This window comes from Eriocheir sinensis, chromosome 29 (assembly GCF_024679095.1).
Source record: "Eriocheir sinensis breed Jianghai 21 chromosome 29, ASM2467909v1, whole genome shotgun sequence".
NCBI classification, from domain to species: domain Eukaryota; kingdom Metazoa; phylum Arthropoda; class Malacostraca; order Decapoda; family Varunidae; genus Eriocheir; species Eriocheir sinensis.
This window is the reverse complement of record NC_066537.1, coordinates 1,683,129-1,702,540: the sequence shown is the minus strand read 5'-3', so window position 1 is coordinate 1,702,540 and position 19,412 is coordinate 1,683,129. Positions and strand designations below refer to the sequence as shown.

Genomic DNA, 19,412 nt, shown 5'->3' with positions numbered 1-19,412 from the left:
ATCGTCATTTTGATTCTAAATATTATTTTTTGCATCTCCGCCTGTGGCGCCGGTAGGCTTTCTCGTTAGGGCCTGATGATCGCCCCAAGGCCGTTGTGGCGCAGGAAAGTGTTTACATAGGTGCCATCTTACTGGCTCATGCTGCCCCCTGGAACTCATCGTTGACCGTCTCTTTTAGAGAGATAATCTAGAGCTCGGGTTGATAGGTGGGCTTCTGGACAGCATGTGGGTAGTCTTAGGCCACTTGGCGGTGACTGAAAAATCCCGGCTTGTGGCACCGGGCGGGGCGGGAACCCGCGTCCAGGACGCTCCGTCACGCTATCCACTCAGCCACCGCTTATCCGTCTGTGCTGTTTAACTCTAATCTAACTCTACCAACTATGTCAAATTCTTTGACTATTTGAACCCTAAAGTGGAGCACATCTTGACTCACTCTCCGTTGAAATTTCCACCTTAGGAGATTTCAATGTTCACGAGCGGCTTTGGTTTTCATCTCTTTCACTGACCAGCCTGGTGAACAAGCCTTCAACTTTGCTCTCCTCAATGATCTTGAACAGTTGGTTTCAGCACCCTACACACATTATCGACCGCCTGGTGATACGCCCAACATTTTAAGCCTCTTCCTATCCTTCATTCTTCAGTTTATCCTCTCCGTTGGGCTCCTCCGATAACAACTTTATTTCCGCATTCTGTCTTATCGCTCCTGTACAGCCTCTGAACCCACTGAACCGAAGGGGCGATGCCTTTGGCATTTCGCTTCAGCTTGCTGGGATGATCTGAGGAATCACTTTTACGATTTCCCGTGGAATGATTACTGCTTCCAGGAGAGAGACCCCTCTGTGTGTGCCCAGCGCATCACTGAGGTGATCGTCTCTGGAATAGAGGCACATATTCCACGTACAATCTTTACTTCTCATGTTAAAAAGCCCTGATTCAGTCACGCTTGTTCTCGTGCTATCAAAGATAGAAAGGCAGCTCACAAAAGGTACCAGGTTCTTCGTACTCCTGCTAATCTCGATCTTTACACATCCGCCTGGAACTGTGCCAAATTTACTCTCGACTTACCAAAACTCTTCATCAATAGTAAAGGGCAACACTTTGCTTTTTCTAATTCTTCCAGGGACTTCTGACACCTAGCTTGAAATATCTCTAACAATATTCACTTCTTCATCATTCCCATCTCACCTTAGTCCTGACGGTAGCACTTCTGTCACATCTGTCTTTAGTGCTGAATCTTCCCTCAAACTTTCTGTAAAAACTCCACTCAGGACGATTCTGGGCATATTCCTCCTACTCGCCCCCCCCCCCCCCCTCTAGCTCCACTATTCCTGTTATCAAGATTTTTAATTAAGAATGGTGTTTTCAATGCCTTTTCTGGCCTCAATCCTCAGAAGGATTATGAAACTGATGGAGTGCCCCTTATTGTCCTTAAGAACTGTACTTCCGTGCTGACACCCTGCCTTGTCAAACTCTTTCGTTTCTGACTTTCATCATCAACCTTTCCTTACTGCTGATAGTACGCCTACATACAGCCTGTGCCTACGAAGGGTGACCGCTCTAGTCCTTCAAACTATTTCCTATAGCCTTACTATCTTGTCTTTCTAAAACTTTTGAAACGATCCTTAATAGGAAAGTTCTTAGACATTTATCAACTTCTTACCTTTATGATCGCCAGTATGCTTTCCTCGAGGGGCGTTCAACTGGTGATCTGCTTTCTTAATTGACTCCAGGTCATCTTCTCTTACCCATTTTGATGAAACATTTGCTGCTGCCTTACACATCTCGCAAGCTTTTGACAGAATCTGGCACCAACCTTTGTTTTCCAAAATTACCCTCCTTCGGTTTCTATCCCTCTCTCTGTACTTTCAGCACCAGTTTCCTTTCTGGCCGATCTATCTCTGCTGTGGTAGGCGGCCACTGTTATTTCCCTAAACCTTGAACAGTGGTGTCCAGCAGGGTTCTGTCCTATCTCCTACTCTCTTTCTGATGTTCACTGATGATTCTCTTTCCAAAACAAACTATCCTATTCACTCTTACGCCGATGACTCAACTCTGCATTACTCAACATCTTTTGAAAGAAGAACCTTCCAAACAGAAACTACATGATTCTAGGCTGGAGGCTGCAGAACTCTTAACTTTAGACCCGGTTGGGGCAAGAAGAACTTGGTGTCCTTTAAACGCCTTTGAACACATTTTCCCCACCTGTCAATTCGACACAATCTTCCAAATACCTATCTCCTATTCTTCGATAACACTCAGCTGTTACCTTCTTCAACAATAAACATTCTCTATATTATCTGGAAACTCTTCATGTCTACTCTCTTTTTAAATCAACTTCCTCTAGATTGAGCGTTTGGTATCGTCATCGCCAGTTCATTGCCCCCTCTCAGATGCTATCCATATATCCTTGTTTGCCTTCGTATGGAGTATGTATCTCATGTGTGGGGGGCTCCATGCACTCACACAGCTCTCCTGAACAAAGTAGAATCAAAGGCCCGTTGTCTCAGCAACTCACCCCCTCTTACTAACAGTCTTCCATTTCTTAAATTCCGCCATGCTGCATCCCTTTTCATCTTCTATCGGTATGTTTATGCTGACTGCTCTTCTGAACTTTTTTTAGGTGGTGCCTGTAGCGCCGGTAGGGTTTCTTTGAGGCGTCTCTTCGACGACCCCAGCCTGCTAATGGCGCAGGCGAATTTTATTTATAGTGGCTGCCGTGATATATAAATCATGTTTGTCTCATGCTGTTCCCTGTGCTCCTCTTAACCGAAGTCGCTGAAGTTAGGGTTTACTGAAAATCTGTGCAGCATATGGGTAATCTTCCGCCATTCGGCGATGGTTCGAAAAATCAGCGTGTTTCGGTGGGACTCGAACCTAGGTCCACGGGATCAACACGCCTGCACGCTGACGACTCGGCCACCGCCTCCCCTTGCTGACTGCATGCCTCCCTCCCCTCCCGCGGCCCTGCTGCAAACGACTTTCTACTCTAGCTCATCCCTATAATGTCCAAATTCCATATGCAAGAGTTAACCAGCATCTTCATTCTATCATTGGTAACTCTGGAACAGCATTCCTTCGTCTGTATTTTCTTCTGGCCACGACTTGACCTCTTTCAAGAGGAGAGTATCAAGATGCGTTTCTTTTCGAAGTTGACTTTTCATTTGGCCACTCATCTTTAATCTCTTTTATAGTGGCAGTGGTTGTGGGCTTTTTCTCTTTTTTTTTTCTCTTGAGCTGCTTTCTTTGTTGTAAAACACACACACACACACACACACACACACACACACACACACACACACACACACAAGAGGTCGTTAGGCTGGGTCCTTATGTAGAAGGTAAAACGAGACCAGTGAAATTAAGATAAAAATCCCAGCAGGTAACAGAGGAAATTTTGTATAGAACACCTAAACTAAAAGAAATAGATGAATGTAAGGAAACATATATAAGGAAAAATAGAAATGAAGAAGAAAGGAAAAAATGGAATGAAATGCAAGCAGAGGTAAAGGAGAAAAATAGTGCAAGAGCAGAAGAGGAAGAAAATATTTTGGGGGGGAGAGTTTTGGGGGACAGGGTAAAGAAATGGTACATAAGGGAAAAGCCATAACTGATCAGAAACTAGACAAAATTGGAACAACTAAGGGTTGAAGTGTGATGTATTGTATACCAACGTAGATGGAATAATACCTAGAAAATTGGAATTACAAGATTACCTAAAGGAAAAAGAGCCCAAGCTTGTGTGTTTAACGGAAACAAAGCTAAAAGAGGACATTCAAATAGTGTTTAACAATAACTACAGTGTATGGAGGAAATATAGGAGGGGTAAAGGTGGTGGAGGAGTGATGATAATGACGAGAAAGGAGTTGATGATGAAATCAGTAATATATAGAGAAGAAAAAGCAGAAATAGTAAGTGTTAGGTTGGAGAATAAAAACAGAGAAATGTTGATGATAATAGCAACCTATGTACCACCAAAAATAAACTCATGGAACAGAGAATATGAGACGATGATTGAGGATAACATTCAGTGTTTGAGTAGGTTACTTAAAGCAAATAAAAAAGTCTTGTTGGTTGGGGATTTTAACTGCAAGGAGGTAAATTGGGAAACATTCGAAGGTGGAGGAAGTGAGATGACATGAGGGGAAAGATTTTTTAAACTGACTATGGAAAACTTAATGATACAGTGGGTGACTGAAAATACAAGATAAGGAGTGATAACGAACCAGCAAGACTGGACCTGTTACTGACGAAGGGAGTGCACCTGTTAAATGAATTAAGATATGTGTGTCCCATGGGAAAAAGTGATCATGTAATAATAGAGTTGGAAACCGATGAGGACGTCACTGAAGAAGATGAATCAAACAAAGGAAAAAGGAGAAACTACAGGAAAGTGGACATAGAAAATCTCAACAAATATTATGAAAACCTGGACTGGGAAAAGTTAAAAAGAACAAACAAGGTGCAGGAAAAGTATGATATTTTCGTGGAGGCATTTTTTTTTTTTTTTTTTTTTTTTTTTTTTTTTTTTACGTCTTGGCTTATTGCGCTGGTAGGCTTCTTCCCGGTGGATCCTGGATTCCTGATGGTCTGTCCAAGGCTTCTTCCCGGTGGGGCCTGATGGTCGGCCCAGCCCGTTCTGGCGCAGGCGAGTGTTTAGAGTGGCGCCATCTTGCGTTGGCTCATGCTGCCCTCCCGGAGCTCATCTTTAATCCTAGAATCTAGAGTCCGGGTTGATAGATGGTTTTCTGGACAGCATGTGGGTAATTTTAAGCCACTCGGCGGCGGCTGAAAAATCCCCGCTTGGTGGCACCGGTCGGGGATTGAACTCGCGTCCTCCTGAACGCGGGGCCGTCTCGCTATCCGTTCACCCACTGCCTCCCCAATATAAGACATGAGTCAAAAAATATGTCCCATTATATAAACCAATAGAAAGAGGAAAGCAAGATTGGTTTAATGCAAGATGTGCAGGTGCAAAGGAAAAAAAGGACAGACAAAGCGTGGAAAAGATTGAAAAGAAATAAGAACCAAAGGAATAAAGAAGACTCTAAGATAGCAAGAAATGAATGTGTAAATAAGGAGGGAAGAAGAGAAAGGTTACGAAAAGGATATTGTTGAAAAGTGTAAGGAGGAACCTAAATTGTTCTATAGATTTATAAATGGAAAAAAAAAATAAAGGAAAAAATAGAAAGACTGAAAAATGGAAATAAGATCTAATTGAAGATCCTAAAGACATGACTGAGCTGCTAAACAAGAGGTTTCAACAAGTTTTTACAAAATAATCACAGTTTAATGAACCATAAGATGATGAGATGAATGTTCAATTGGATGAAGTCATAGTAACTAAAGAGGAGATATATAAAGGAGGAGCTGGAAGAGAGGAAAGCAATAGGCCGGATGGAGTTTCAGGTTTTATTTTGAAAGAATGCAGAAATCAGCTGGTTGGACCATTATATGACATCATAAGTGGTCAATATCAACTGGTAATGTACCTAAGGATTGGCGAAGGGGTGAGGTGGTCCCTATATATAAAATCGGGAAAAAGGAAGAGCCTCTAAACTATAGACAAGTATCACTGACCAGTATAGTTTGTAAAATATGTAAAAAAGTGATAAAGAAACAATGGACAAAATTTCTAGAACACAATATAATTACAGAAAAAACAGTATGGCTTTAGACAAGGGCGTTCATGTGTAACAAACTTATTGAGCTTTTACTCGGGAATGGCGGACATAGCACAGGAGAGGGATGGATGGGTAGACTGCGGGTATTTGGACTTGAAGAAGGCTTCGACAAAGTTCCACATACAGGACTATTATGGAAGCTAGAAAATAGAGGAGGATTGAAAGGGAAAATGAAGAACTGGATGGAAAGTTACTTAAGGGGAAGAGAAATGAGAACAGTGGTAAAGGACATGAATTCGGAATGGAGAAATGTAGATAGTGGGATGTCTCAAGGATCGGTACTGGCAGCAATACTTTTCCTAGTATATATAAATGATATGCCGGAGAAAGAAAATAGTTACATGATTTTGTTTGCAGACGATGCGAAATTGCTGAGGACCTAAATAAAATTTGGGATTGGAGTTAGAAATGGTAGATGGAGTTTAATGTGAATAAATGTCACGTAATAGAAATGGGAAAGTGAAGGGAGACCAAAATAGACATATTGAATGGGAGATGGAGAAATATTAAAAGTTCAAGAAGAGAGAGATCTGGGAGTGATCTTCTTCTTCCGCAGCGTTATTATCCAGTTTCTATACGGGGTCGCTGTTTTTGATGAGTCTCCTCCATCTAGCCCTGTCCTCCGTCACTTCAAGGTCCAAGTTCTTCTCCCTGCCGTCCGCCACAATACAGTCCTTCCATCTCGTCTTGGGTCTCCCTCTCCTCCTTCTGCCACCCACTTCCATGTCCATTATCTGCCTTTCACAACTCCCTTCCTCTCTCCTCATGACATGACCAAACCATCTCAGTCTCGCTTCCTGCACCTTCTTACCCACACTTGTTACCTTAACTGTACCTTATGACTTCATTCTTGATCCTGTCCTTTCTTGTCACTCCACTCATCCATCTCAGCATTTTCATTTCTGCCACTTCCAATTTTCTTTCACTACTCTTCTTCATTGGCACAGTTTCTAGGCCATATGTCATAGCTGGTCTCACCACTTTTCTATACACTTTCCCTTTTAATTTCATTGGCATTCGCTTGTCACAGAGGACTCCTGACATATCACGCCAATTATTCCATCCCGCCTGTATCCTTCTTGTAACTTCCGCCTCTTCATTTCCATCTGCCGCAACCGTTGAACCTAGATATCTGAAGTCCCTCACGCTATTCAGAGACTGGCCATCTAATGTTATGCTCCTCATGTCCCTGTTCCTGCCTTGATCCTGGTCTGTCATCACCATATATTCCGTCTTACTTCTGCTTATTCGCATTCCCCGCCTCTCCAATGCTATACGCCACTCCTCCATCCTCTCCTCCACTTCTTGTTTTGATTCACCAACCAACACCACATCATCCGCATACATAATGTCCCATGGCACTCCTCTTCTTACGCCCTCCGTCAACACATCAAATACTATATTAAAGAGAAAAGGGCTGAGGGCTGAACCTTGGTGTAGCCCAACCCTCACATCAAAACTCTCAGTCATGCCTGCTGCAGTTTTAACCCTCGTTTTCACATTTCTGTACATCTCCATAATTTGTTTTATATAACTCTCTGGTACCATCTTCTTCCTCAAGCATCTCCATATTTCCTGCCTCGGAATTCGATCATAAGCTTTTTCCAGGTCAATGAATATTGCGTGTATCTCCCTCTGCTTCTCTCTATATTTTTCCATCATCTCTCTTAGCACAAAAATTGCACTAGTCGTTCCCTTTTCAGGCATAAATCCGAACTGGCCCCTTGCTATCTCCACCACCTGTCTCAATCTTGCATCCATAATCCTTTCCCATATCTTCATTGTGTGGGACAGAAGCTTTATTCCACGATAGTTTGCTCAATCTTGCACATTCCCTTTCTCCTTGAAGATTGGAACCATTACACTTTCTCGCCACTCCTCCGGTATCACTTGCTGGTCTTCAATTTTCCTCATTAGTATCCACAAAATATCTACTCCTTCCCTTCCCAAAGCCAACCATGCCTCCACGGGGATGTTATCCGGGCCAATTGCCTTGTTCCTCTTCATTTTCTTCAGGGCCTTCTCCACTTCCACTCTCTCAATTGGCCTCGTTGGTCCCTCACATGGAACTCCATCTTCAAAATATTCACGGTGGTTCTCCTCGTTCAGCAGTCCTGAAAAAAACTCCTTCCATCTTTCACGCACCTCTTCCTCTTTACTCAGTACACGCCCTTCCGCATCTAGTATTCGCTTTATGTGTTGAATATCTTTTGTAGCCTTGTTTCTGCTTTTCGCCAGCCAGTATATAGTAGTATAGCCAGTAGTGATAATACAAGATAATCAACAGTCAGAGAGTCATGTAAATAGGATACTCGGAGGTACGTATAGAATGGTAAGAAATATAGGAATAGCATTTCACTACATGGATAAAGATATGATGAAAAAGATGATTACCACTTTGATTAGACCAAAGATGGAATATGCGGAAACTGTGTGGTCTCCCCATAAGAAGAAACACGTGAAAAAAATAGAAAGAATGCAAAGGATAGCAACGAAGATGGTTCTAAAACTGGAGGGATTGTCATATGAAAAAAGGTTAAAGGAAATGAAACTGCCAACATTGGAACAAAGAAGAGAAAGGGGAGACCTAATACTAATTTATAAATTGTGGAATAAATTGGAGGAAGTAGATAAAGAGGAGTTGCTATTAAGAGAAGGAAGAAACACCAGCAACACACGAGGACACAATAAAAAATTGAGAAAAGGAAGATGCTTGAGAGATATAAAAAAATATAGCTTCCCGCAAAGAAACATAGAGGTTTGGAACAGAATAAGTGAGGATGTAATATCGGCGAAGAGTGTGCACAACTTTACGGAAAAACTGGACAAGCACAGATATGGGACGGGACCACACGAGCGTAAGCCCAGGCCCTGTAAAATTACAACTAGGTAAATACAACTAGGTAGTTAGTTAGTTAGTTAGTTTATTGACAAATACTTACAAATGTGATCTGATATTCGAAGTACAATAGAACGAAAAAAATAAACACAATTATTTTAATACAAACAACAATGTATTATCTATTATTTGTCCAAAGAATAAACTAAAATATCTTTCTCTGCAATGGACATGTTTCCGGTCAACATATTTATTTCAAATTCTGTCTGTATGGATAAAATAGGCCCTAAATTCAGCTATGGTACTATTTTTTCTTTATGTAAAATAGTAAATGTGGTACAAAATATGGATTGAAGCTGAGGAAAAATCACGTGACCTGGAAACGGGTGCTGATTGGTCGTGACGTCACGATGCAGTCAGCAGGCCGCCAACTTTGTGTTACTCCGAGATTTCGTGTTGTGGTGTGTTTCTAGTGGCTAACAATGCCTGGAGACGTAACCCGCAGTCGTTGGTGATTCGTGCCAATGTTCAAGAGTATATATATATATATATATATATATATATATATATATATATATATATATATATATATATATATATATATATATATATATATATATATATATATATATATATATATATATATATATGGACAAAAGTATTCCACGTAAGATATTTGTTTGTCACGTCCTCTGATTATAAAATATTGGTCTGCATTCGTTTTCTTCTTATTCATCTTCAGGCGTTGATTCTCTCTCTCTGACGTTCCAGAGCCATTGTTTTCTCTAGGTTAGGCTAGGTAAGTTTCCATAATACTAATATAAATTCAACCTTGATTATCCTCTTTAGTTCTCCCTCGGACTAACTTTTAATCGTAAACTCAACTATTTTCTGCAGAGCAGAGGAGAATCGGTTGATTTCACTCCCATTTTAATACTATAACACATTTTCAACACTCTTAAGGTGTTCAGTAAGCACCTATAACATACCTGTTGGGCGCAGTTTGGAGCTGGAGTGGCCATAGCTAATAAAAACAATGGACACAACACTGGTACTTTCGCCTGCTGTACTCCGCTTCAGCCTGATGACGTCACGAGCTAATGGTGGCTTCTCCCCGTGAGATGAGAAGAATTTGAAATATCTTTCCAATATCCAGTCAACTAGCGATTTATAGGACGTAATATGTGCACTACGTTATCATTGGTACGTGGCACAATGCATTTCTAGGCTCTTCCCGCAACCGGAAACATGTCCATTAGAGGGTAACACATATAATCTAATTAAAAATGTTGAGCACTTCATGAACATAACCACATAATTCACTGACATATGTGTCTTCATGGTCACTCAGGTTCGTAAAGGCCAACATGGTGAACCTTGCGCCGCAGTGAGCAAACAGTGGACAAACTATCAAGACATGTTGTTCTGTCTGAACTTGTTCCCCGTCGCATTGACACACGCGTTGGTCAGCAGGTGTGCGACTCCACCTCCCTACCTCAATTCTAAGATTGTGAGACATTAGTCTGAGTCTGGTAAATGATTCGCGTTTGTAGTCTGGGATATATGTACCGGTTCGATACATTTCTTGCACTGTCATGGATTGGTTCAGGGTCGAGATATATGTTGTGAACTTTGTTGAAGTATCCGTTTTTTCCTGCACATACTTCACAACATCATTTAACGGATCTATATCCCTTTCCCAAACAGCTGGCCTTTCAATGAATTTGAAACCAGGTGTATTCGCTTCCCTACAAAGATTGTAAACGAAGTGATAGGGTTCGTCCTTGTCTATGTGTGCCTGCTTCCTTTTAATGAAGTTAAGTCTTTTCTTTTCAATAAGGTGTTGCACTGCAGGATTACCTGCTTCTATCAAGCATAGATTCATGCTGGTATTTTTCCGTACACCAAGCAAGCATCTCACTAACTTATTATGTTGTTTTTCCAGTCCTTTTGTTTTCTCTGTGATCCACGACTCCGAGCTACACAGTAATGAACTCATTACTGCTGCATCAAACACCGTTCTCTTATAAACAAAAGGCATCTGCGTGTTACTGACACAAAAAATAGAGAATTTATTTACTATACTGCTTCACTCGCTGGTACATGTAGCTTCAAGGCATCGGCCGTCTTGGCGGAATCAGTGAACCATGCCCCAAGGTACAGGTACTGAGAGGCATAGTTCACGCTCACTTCCTCATTCTACAAACAGTGTATATCATGGTCTTTTCCATTAATAACAAAAAACTTCGTCTTGTTTTCATTAATTACCATTCCACTCTCTCTACAAAAGTTACATATAACTAAGTTTCTCACGACTGATAGCCAGTATCACAGCCATAGCTGGGCACGATAACAGAAAACCTTATTCCCGATAACCGATAACTGATAATGAAAAACCTTAACGGCGATAACCGATATTCGTTAACTAGAGACACAAATATAGGCGATAACCGATAACCGATACCCGATATAAATCCACAATTCCGATACTAGCTAGCGATAAGTCCGATAGGCGAAAACGGTACTATATTGATATTTCAGATAGAACAACACTGATGAATTTAAATTTTCATTATTTGTATTTTAGGAAACTTACAAAACCTTAAAACCACAAGTTGACACGTACATATGGACGGTAATACTAAAAATGCCTGAATCGGTGTTGTGTTATTTGGCGTCCCCACCGTCAAAAATTGTTTACAAACACTGGTCTCTCGTGAACGGTGCATGCTCAGACCAGCAAGCGTAGACCTGTACAGTCTCACAAAGCTTTTAAACCGTAATTAAGAGTTGCTGGAAGGCTGAATCAGACATATAGTACCACTACCACCATCCTCGCTGTTTTTAGAACGACACTCTGTACGAGTTGTATTTATATGTACAGAGTGCACGTCGTTCTAGAAACAGCGAGGATGGTGGTACTGTATGTTTGATTCAGCTTTCCAGCAACTCTTAATGTGTTAAAAAAGCATTGTGAGACTGAACAGGTCTACACTTAATGGTCTGAGCATGCGCAGTTCACGAGAGACCAGTGTTTGTAAACAAAAGCGCCAGCTTTTGACGATGGGACACCAAATAACACAACACCGGGTGCCTTCAGTATCATGGCATGGTCACAAACGAATATGGAATATCAAATCTGAGGCAGTGAATAATCATTTCGGGGGTAAAGTTAAATGATTTTTCTCTATGATATATTGATTTTTGAGTAGCATAAAAAAAAATAACCTAGTGTTTTAATTTTCATGATCTAAGCATGAAATCTCATCACCGAAGATATTTCATACCCCGAAGTTTTTTCATACAACACCGGGCCACGCATGCGCAGTAGGAAGACAACGTTTTTTTCTGAGGCGGAAAAAAGTAGCGATTATCGCTAGTTTGGTTACAAAAGTAACGAAGATACCGATATATATTTAAATAAGTAGCGGATGGTCGATAATCCGATTTTGTTATCAGCGATAAAGTATCGCGATAACTTATCGCGATAACGCCCAGCTATGATCACAGCATCGTCTATCAGTAGTAACGTGTGTAAACTACCTAAGAATCCGTCCGTCTGCACAGCTCTTTTTAACATTCGTACCATCTGATCAATGTACAGCACAAATAGTAAGCAGCTTGAAAGAGCCCCCTGGCGAACTCCGATCGACGCATCTACAGTTGCTGACCTAAGAATGTTCTTGGTGCACTTATACATTGTTTTGATTGCCGTTAGCATGACTCTACCACACCCAGGATCTCTAAGACGCTCGATCAACCTAATCCGGGGGACTATCATAAGCTTTACCAAAGTCCAGAAACATGACATACAATTTTACTCTTTTGTATAAAGCATAGTCACATTGTAATGCCAGAATTTGCTCGTTACTATGCTCCAACATGACCGCCGCGTGTAACGAAACACACGAGAAATTAATCCAGACAAGGTAAGGTTTTGCCGGCGCCGGGGATCGAACCCGCGACCAGTGAGACGGGAGAGCCACTCCTTAACCAGTCGGCCAAAGAGGCACCCCCCCTGGTAGAGTGAGTTATGGGAGACTCGCTCATCAGGCTTAGTCGCCGTGGCACTACAACATAAGAGTCTCAAAGTCAGTATTTGTTCTGTACAGTCTCTGTTTTTCTGAGCTCTCGCTTGACATTTATCAATGATGCACCAAAGTTTCAATCTGTTAAGTAACATTGTGTCAAAAATTTTGGCAAGTGTATCCATAATACTGATCCCTCTATAGTTGTTACATATCAAAGAATTTCCTGACTTAAACAACACTATGAGTTTATTATAATACGTACCATGACATAGGGTAGCGACATTGGGTGAATACTATGTTGAATATTGTTAACACAAACAAAAAACATGACACAGGAAGATGTTTACTAATGCCTGGGCATATACCAATGTAACTTTTGTTTAGGTTCATACTGTCAACCGCTTTGCTCAACTCGTTAGAAGTGAACGGGTCATCTAGCAATGGTATGTAAGGTGCATTTTCATCATAATCATTTTCAACTCTTTCCACATTAGGGGGGTTTAATAAGTTTTCAAAATACACCATGAACTGCTCATCTTTGAGCTGCTTTACATTTCCTTCACCAATCCCTCCTTTCCAGTTTATGGATTTCCATATTAGTCTGCTATCTTTGGTGTCCAACAAACGTTTCCACAGCGGTTGTCTCGTCCCACTCGTGTTGCGCATTAAGCCCCGTTCACACTGTGCTGACTCTGGGCCACGACTACCCACGACTCTAGGGTACACGAGGTCTTGGGTTTTGATGTGAAAGTGTCGGGCATGTCTTGAAAGAGGTCATGAGACTTGCCGAATGCTGCGCCGACGTCGTGACGGGAGTCTAGAGTCGTGAGGGTTAGCACGACATACTGGCAACTAGTTGGCCGAATGTCCCAGACAGGCGGCAAGACACCAAGACCCAATAAAATCTCCCCTTCCCCCCCCCCCCCCACCCTTCTTGGAGCGTGGGAACCAACTTGTCAAATGGAAAAGTGGTTGGGTTGTCGTGGCCCCGAGTCGGCACAGTGTGAACGGTACAGTGTGAATGGTACGAATGTCTGTGGTCTTGTGAAGGTGGCGGCGATGCCCATGATGGCCTGAGAACCCTCCGCGACGGCTCACTCAATGTCCACACCCTCGCCACCCACGACCAAGTCCGGGGGCGTTATCTCCTGCAGTGCGTTAGCCAGACTTTCAACGTCAACGTTCTTATAGCTTACAATCTTGCATAGCTTGTGTTGTAGTGCAGGCGTGTACCATTGTCCCAGTGCAAAAGCTCTCTGCAACAACTCCACTGTTGTTAAGTCGTCGGTAGCCAATGTAATAGTGAGTGGAGCGTGGTCGGAGCCTGGGATGTCTTGGTGCACGTTGATATCTTTTATATGAATAATACAGTCGCCTTTTACAAGGGATAGCTCGATCTCTGATACCTACGTTGTACGCTTTCGGTAATAACCATGCCGTTGTTATTGCACACATTTAGCAGCGTCCTCCCGTGGCTGTTGACGACGTCATCCTTTATTCCTTGATACTTGTAAAGGTTGCCGCTGGCGTCTATGATGCTCGGCGTTCCCACTCGCGCGTTGAAGTCGCCCAACGCGATGACTTTACCAGCCTCTAAAGTGTGGCTGGCAAAAGCCCCAAACTGTGGAAGATGGTAATGAGGCGAGTCGTCGGGGGGTATATATATGCCACCCAACTTCAGTTTTGGCCACTGTGACAACACAATCCCGAGACTGCTCTTCACCAGCATCACCACTCCTCCTCTGTGCTGGCCGGCTCGAGACACATTCTTGTAAATATCAAAGCCAGGTACATTCAAATTAAAGTATTTCTTTGCCCCCAGAATCCAAGCAATGTCATATCCAAGAATAAATGAGAGTATATTTGCATCCTGCAACTTATCTTTCAGTCCGGCGATGTTCCAAGGGCACAGCTTCAGTTCTTGGCTTGTGGTGGGAGTTAGAAAAAACGCGGCGCGAATCTATCAGTTATGACACCGTCTCTGAGCATCACGCGATTCTTCCAGTCATACTTGATGTTCACGCCAGCGTTTTCCGCTTTCACCTTCTCTTCCCGTTCTCTCTTCCTCAACCGTGCAGTTTCTTTCCTAACGGCAGGGTGGACATCTTTCTTGATGTATATAGTCGAGAAGGGTAATCTGGCATCCTTTAAATTTTTGGCTAACCTCAAGATGCTGTCTCTTTGGCTCTGGCCATCTACCGTGATGTGAATTGGTCTCTTGTTTCTCTCGTTCGGTCTACCAAGGCGCCTTACTGTCCAGCTGGCTCGATCCGGTGCATCGGTGTAGCCTGCCATCTCGAGCACCATCTGGATCTTGGTATCATCTGTATCGCCAAGCTCACCAGCAGCCTCCGACACTCCTGTTATAATTAAGTTGCGTCGTCGTTCCTTGTTGTCCAAGAACTCGAGGAATAGCTGCTGCTGATGAATTACTTGATAAGCGTCATCTAGCCTCTCTGACAGTTCGTTCACTTTCTGCTTCAAAAGTGCCATCTCAGCTACAGCCTGCTTTACACCGCGCAGCTCTTGTAGCAGGACAGCATTGGATGGCTCATTCCTGGTGTCCTCTGTTAAAGTAGCCAAAGCCAGTTTAAGCTGAGGATTCTTTAGTTTGTCAATATCATTTGGTGCGAGTGATCGCACTGTTGCAGCATCCTCAAGCCCAGACATATTGGTGTTCGAGCAGGAAGTAGGGGTGCTTCGCTCAAGGTTGCTAGGGACGCGTTGCTAGGGCGTTCTGCGCATGCACAGAAATTCAGCCAAGATGTGAGGGGCAAGGCAAGTATAGAGAGGTATTGTCACTCTCATAGAACGTGAAGAACCAAATTTGAAATGAGCTTTTTTATTAGGACCTCTCGGATGTTTTTTTGTTATAAACTACTACAATAAAATAAAATAAGATGTGGATTTTTTGTTATATAACCTATGAAGCAATTGTCGGTGAATAAAAAATATATAGAAATGTTCATGGCATCTCATCCTGGACGATGATTGGCTGGCATCTCGATAAGCTCCGCCCCTTCCTCGAGCCTAATTAAGCCCCGCCCCATCCTCGTTGTCTGCCTAAACCGACGGCTTCACACACCTCACTCTCACCCTGTTTCCTGACCCCAACATTCATTTTTACGAAAATCTGAGACCACCATCATCTTCCTGAGAAGATTCTGCATGACACGAGCATAAAATTGTAACAATAATGTAAAATTACACATACGAAAATCAGAGTTAAATGAAGTAGGGAATAAATATTTTCTTGCAATTATTTATCTTCAACCCCTTAGTACTCAGCTGGTTTTCGTCGCATCACTTTTATAAGCACATATTCTAAATCTGCATGCTTTTCTGCTTTTGATGGTGTGTGGCACGTCCCGAGGTAAAAATATACAGAAGGTCAAAATCGCCCCCGAACATAAGCCGAGCCGTGACGGAGTTCATTCGCCTCGGTATTTGTTTACTCAAGTCAGACTCGCCGCTCACCTCACTTGAGCGGAGTGTGAAGTCGTTGGTTTGGGCAGACAACGAGGATGGGGCGGGGCCAAGGGTGAAGGCTATAGGAGTTGCCAACGAGTGATTTCCTTCCTATATTTCCTATATTATATATATTATATATATATGCTAATTATGAACTTTACATTTCTGCCCGAAATCGTGCCAAATCTATTCTCCGACTAACCAAAAATTCTTTCATTAATAGAAAATGTCAAAACCTTGCTTTTTCTAACTCTTCCCGTGACTTCTGGCATCTAGCCAAAAACATCTCCTCCAACTTCACTTCTTCATCTTTCCCTCCACTCCTCAGTCCTGACGGCAACACTGCCGTCTCATCTATCTCTAAGGCTGAACTCTTCTCTCAAACTTTTTCTAAAAACTCCACTCTGGACGATTCTGGGCATATTCCTCCTACTCATCCCCCCTCTGACTCCTTTATGCCTGTTATAAAGATTCTTCAAAATGATGTTTTCTATGCCCTCTCTGGCCTCAATCCTCAGAAGGCTTATGGACCTGATGGAGTGCCTCCTATTGTCCTTAAAATCTGTGCCTCCGTGCTGTCACCCTGCCTGGTCAAACTCTTTCGCCTCTGCCTGTCAACATCTACCTTTCCTTCTTGCTGGAAGTATGCCTTCATACAGCCTGTACCTAAGAAGGGTGACCGCTCCAATCCCTCAAACTACCGTCCTATTGCTTTACTTTCTTGTCTATCTAAAGCTTTTGAATCAATCCTTAACGGAAAGATTCAAAAGCACCTTTCCACTTCTGACCTTCTATCTGATCGCCAGTATGGGTTCCGCAAGGGGCGTTCAACTGGTGATCTCCTAGCCTTCTTAACTGACTCTTGGTCATCCTCTCTTAGCCGTTTCGGTGAAACTTTTGCTATTGCGCTGGACATATCAAAAGCTTTTGATAGGGTCTGGCACAAATCTTTGCTTTCTAAACTACCCTCCTACGGTTTCTATCCTTCTCTCTGTACCTTTATCTCCAGTTTCCTTTCTGACCGTTCTATTTCTACCGTGGTAGACGGTCACTGTTCTTCCCCTAAATCTATTAACAGTGGTGTCCCACAGGGTTCTGTCCTATCTCCCACTCTTTTTCTGTTGTTCATTGATGATCTTCTTTCCAAAACGAACTGTCCTATCCATTCCTACGCCGATGACTCCACTCTGCATTGTTCAACTTCTTTTAATAGAAGACCCACCCTTCAGGAACTTAACGACTCAAGGCTGGAGACTGCAGAACGCTTAGCCTCAGACCTTACTATTATTTCCGATTGGGGCAAGAAGAACCTGGTGTCCTTCAACGCCTCAAAAACACAGTTTCTTCACCTATCCACTCGACACAATCTTCCAAACAACTATCCCCTATTCTTTGACAACACCCAGCTATCACCTTCCTCAACACTAAACATTCTCGGTCTATCCTTAACTCAAAATCTTAACTGGAAACTTCATTTCTCATCTCTTACTAAATCAGCTTCCTCGAGGCTGGGCGTTCTGTACCGTCTCCGCCAGTTCTTCTCCCCTGCACAGTTGCTGTCCATATACAGGGGCCTTGTCCGCCCTCGTATGGAGTATGCATCTCATGTGTGGGGGCTCCACCACAGCTCTTCTGGACAGAGTGGAGGCTAAGGCTCTTCGTCTCATCAGCTCTCCTCCTCATACTGATAGTCTTCTACCTCTTAAATTCCGCCGCAATGTTGCCTCTCTATCTTCTATCGATATTTCCACGCTGACTGCTCTTCTGAACTTGCTAACTGCATGCCTCCCCCCCTCCCGCGGCCCCGCTGCACTCGACTCTCTACTCATGCTCATCCCTATACTGTCCAAACCCCTTATGCAAGAGTTAACCAGCATCTTCACTCTTTCATCCCTCACGCTGGTAAACTCTGGAACACTCTTCCTTCATCTGTATTTCCTCCTGCCTACGACTTAAACTCTTTCAAGAGGAGGGTATCAGGACACCTCTCCTCCCGAAACTGACCTATCTTTCGGCCACCTCTTTCTTTTTAGGAGCAGTGAGTAGCGGGCTTTTTTTATTAATGTTTGCTTTTTGTGTGCCCTTGAACTGTCTCCTTTGCTGTAAAAAAAAAAATATATATATATTAGCAACACACCCTAATTTCTTAATGTTTGGTACTGGTGGAATCTATGGACTAGGAAGCCACCAAAATATCTCAATCGTTTTTCTTCAGCAAGATTCTCTAGATCGAAAGTACCGTATTCATCTTGGCATTCATTTTCTTTGTCTTCACTGTCCTGCTCTCATTGTTCATCGTGAGTTGCACAAACATGGCAGACAATGACAGCTCGCGATTCAAGGGTCTTCATTGTTTTCTACCTCACTGTGATCACTGAAGGATAAAATGAGCCTTCTGATATATTTTGTGCACTGCATTTCACCTCTGAATCGTAACCAGAGCCCATCCGGGGGATGGCTTTTCCGATTAGATGTTCGCTTATGCGATACTTCACGAAAACAACTGAGGAATTATCCTGGCAGGGCCCCATTTGCTAAGGGCAAGTAAAAAAGTGCTCAAGTCTATCTTGATTTATGCTAAGTGCCAATATGTTAGGTATTCCAAACTTTGCTTTTATCATTTCCTAAGTTTTTAGTATTGTCTTGGATGATAATATCGGACCTTCTATGAAATTGTTTAAGACTTACTGACATACTCTCAGATTTCTTGCAGTTTTAATCATATCATGTAGTTTAATTAATCATGGGTTTTGGTGTTCTAGGATGGCATATGCATTTAAAAATTAAACTTTGTTTTTTTTGAGGATCAGAGTTTCTTGTGTGACTGCTTATTCCATTTTTCCTAAATGCTATGGAGGCTATCCAGGAAGGGGACAACTTACTCATGTCAGATATATGAAAATGTAATTCAGTGTCACATTCATACTCCATTTTTAGTCAATATATCCCCCTTTGGAAGTACGCTTACAGCATAATATATGCCTTCGTTTCGCTGAAGCCTACCCATGGAACAGGTTCGGCAGTTGCGCACAACCTGCTTCGTCAAGGATTCAAAGTGGTGGCGGCCTACGACATGGACGCCGAACGGCTGGCAGCCATGCCCTCCTCCGTGGCACGAACTACCTCGCCTCGTCTCGTCGCCGCCGCCGCTGATGTTATTGTTACAGGTAAGTTAATTAAGGGTTGCGTCTGTCATTGATTACATTAGCCATCAGCCTATCATTCAGCCATTTTTTATATGACGAGTACTTTTAGGAGACATTACGAAATAGTCTACAGTACTGCGTTCCAGCCTCTGTCAAAAACAATGCGAACCATGGGATAATATTTTTCTTTGTTCTTACTTCATAGGCTAATCATGACATGGTTTGTTGATATTTTCGTCCACAG

General features: G+C 42.6%; 1 protein-coding gene across 2 annotated transcripts in view; it reads left to right on the top strand.

Annotated features, from left to right (window-relative positions):
• Positions 1-19,412, top strand: part of LOC127004768 (2-(hydroxymethyl)glutarate dehydrogenase-like) — a 108,925-nt gene that overhangs the window by 27,957 nt on the left and 61,556 nt on the right. Inside the window, exon 2 of one of the 2 annotated variants that reach the window (XM_050872876.1) lies at positions 19,037-19,189. The exons of the other annotated variant lie outside the window; for it this stretch is intronic. Within the exon in view, the coding sequence (XP_050728833.1) occupies positions 19,037-19,189 (153 nt within the window). The remainder of the gene's footprint in view (positions 1-19,036; positions 19,190-19,412) is intronic. 2 annotated transcript variants of the gene reach the window in all.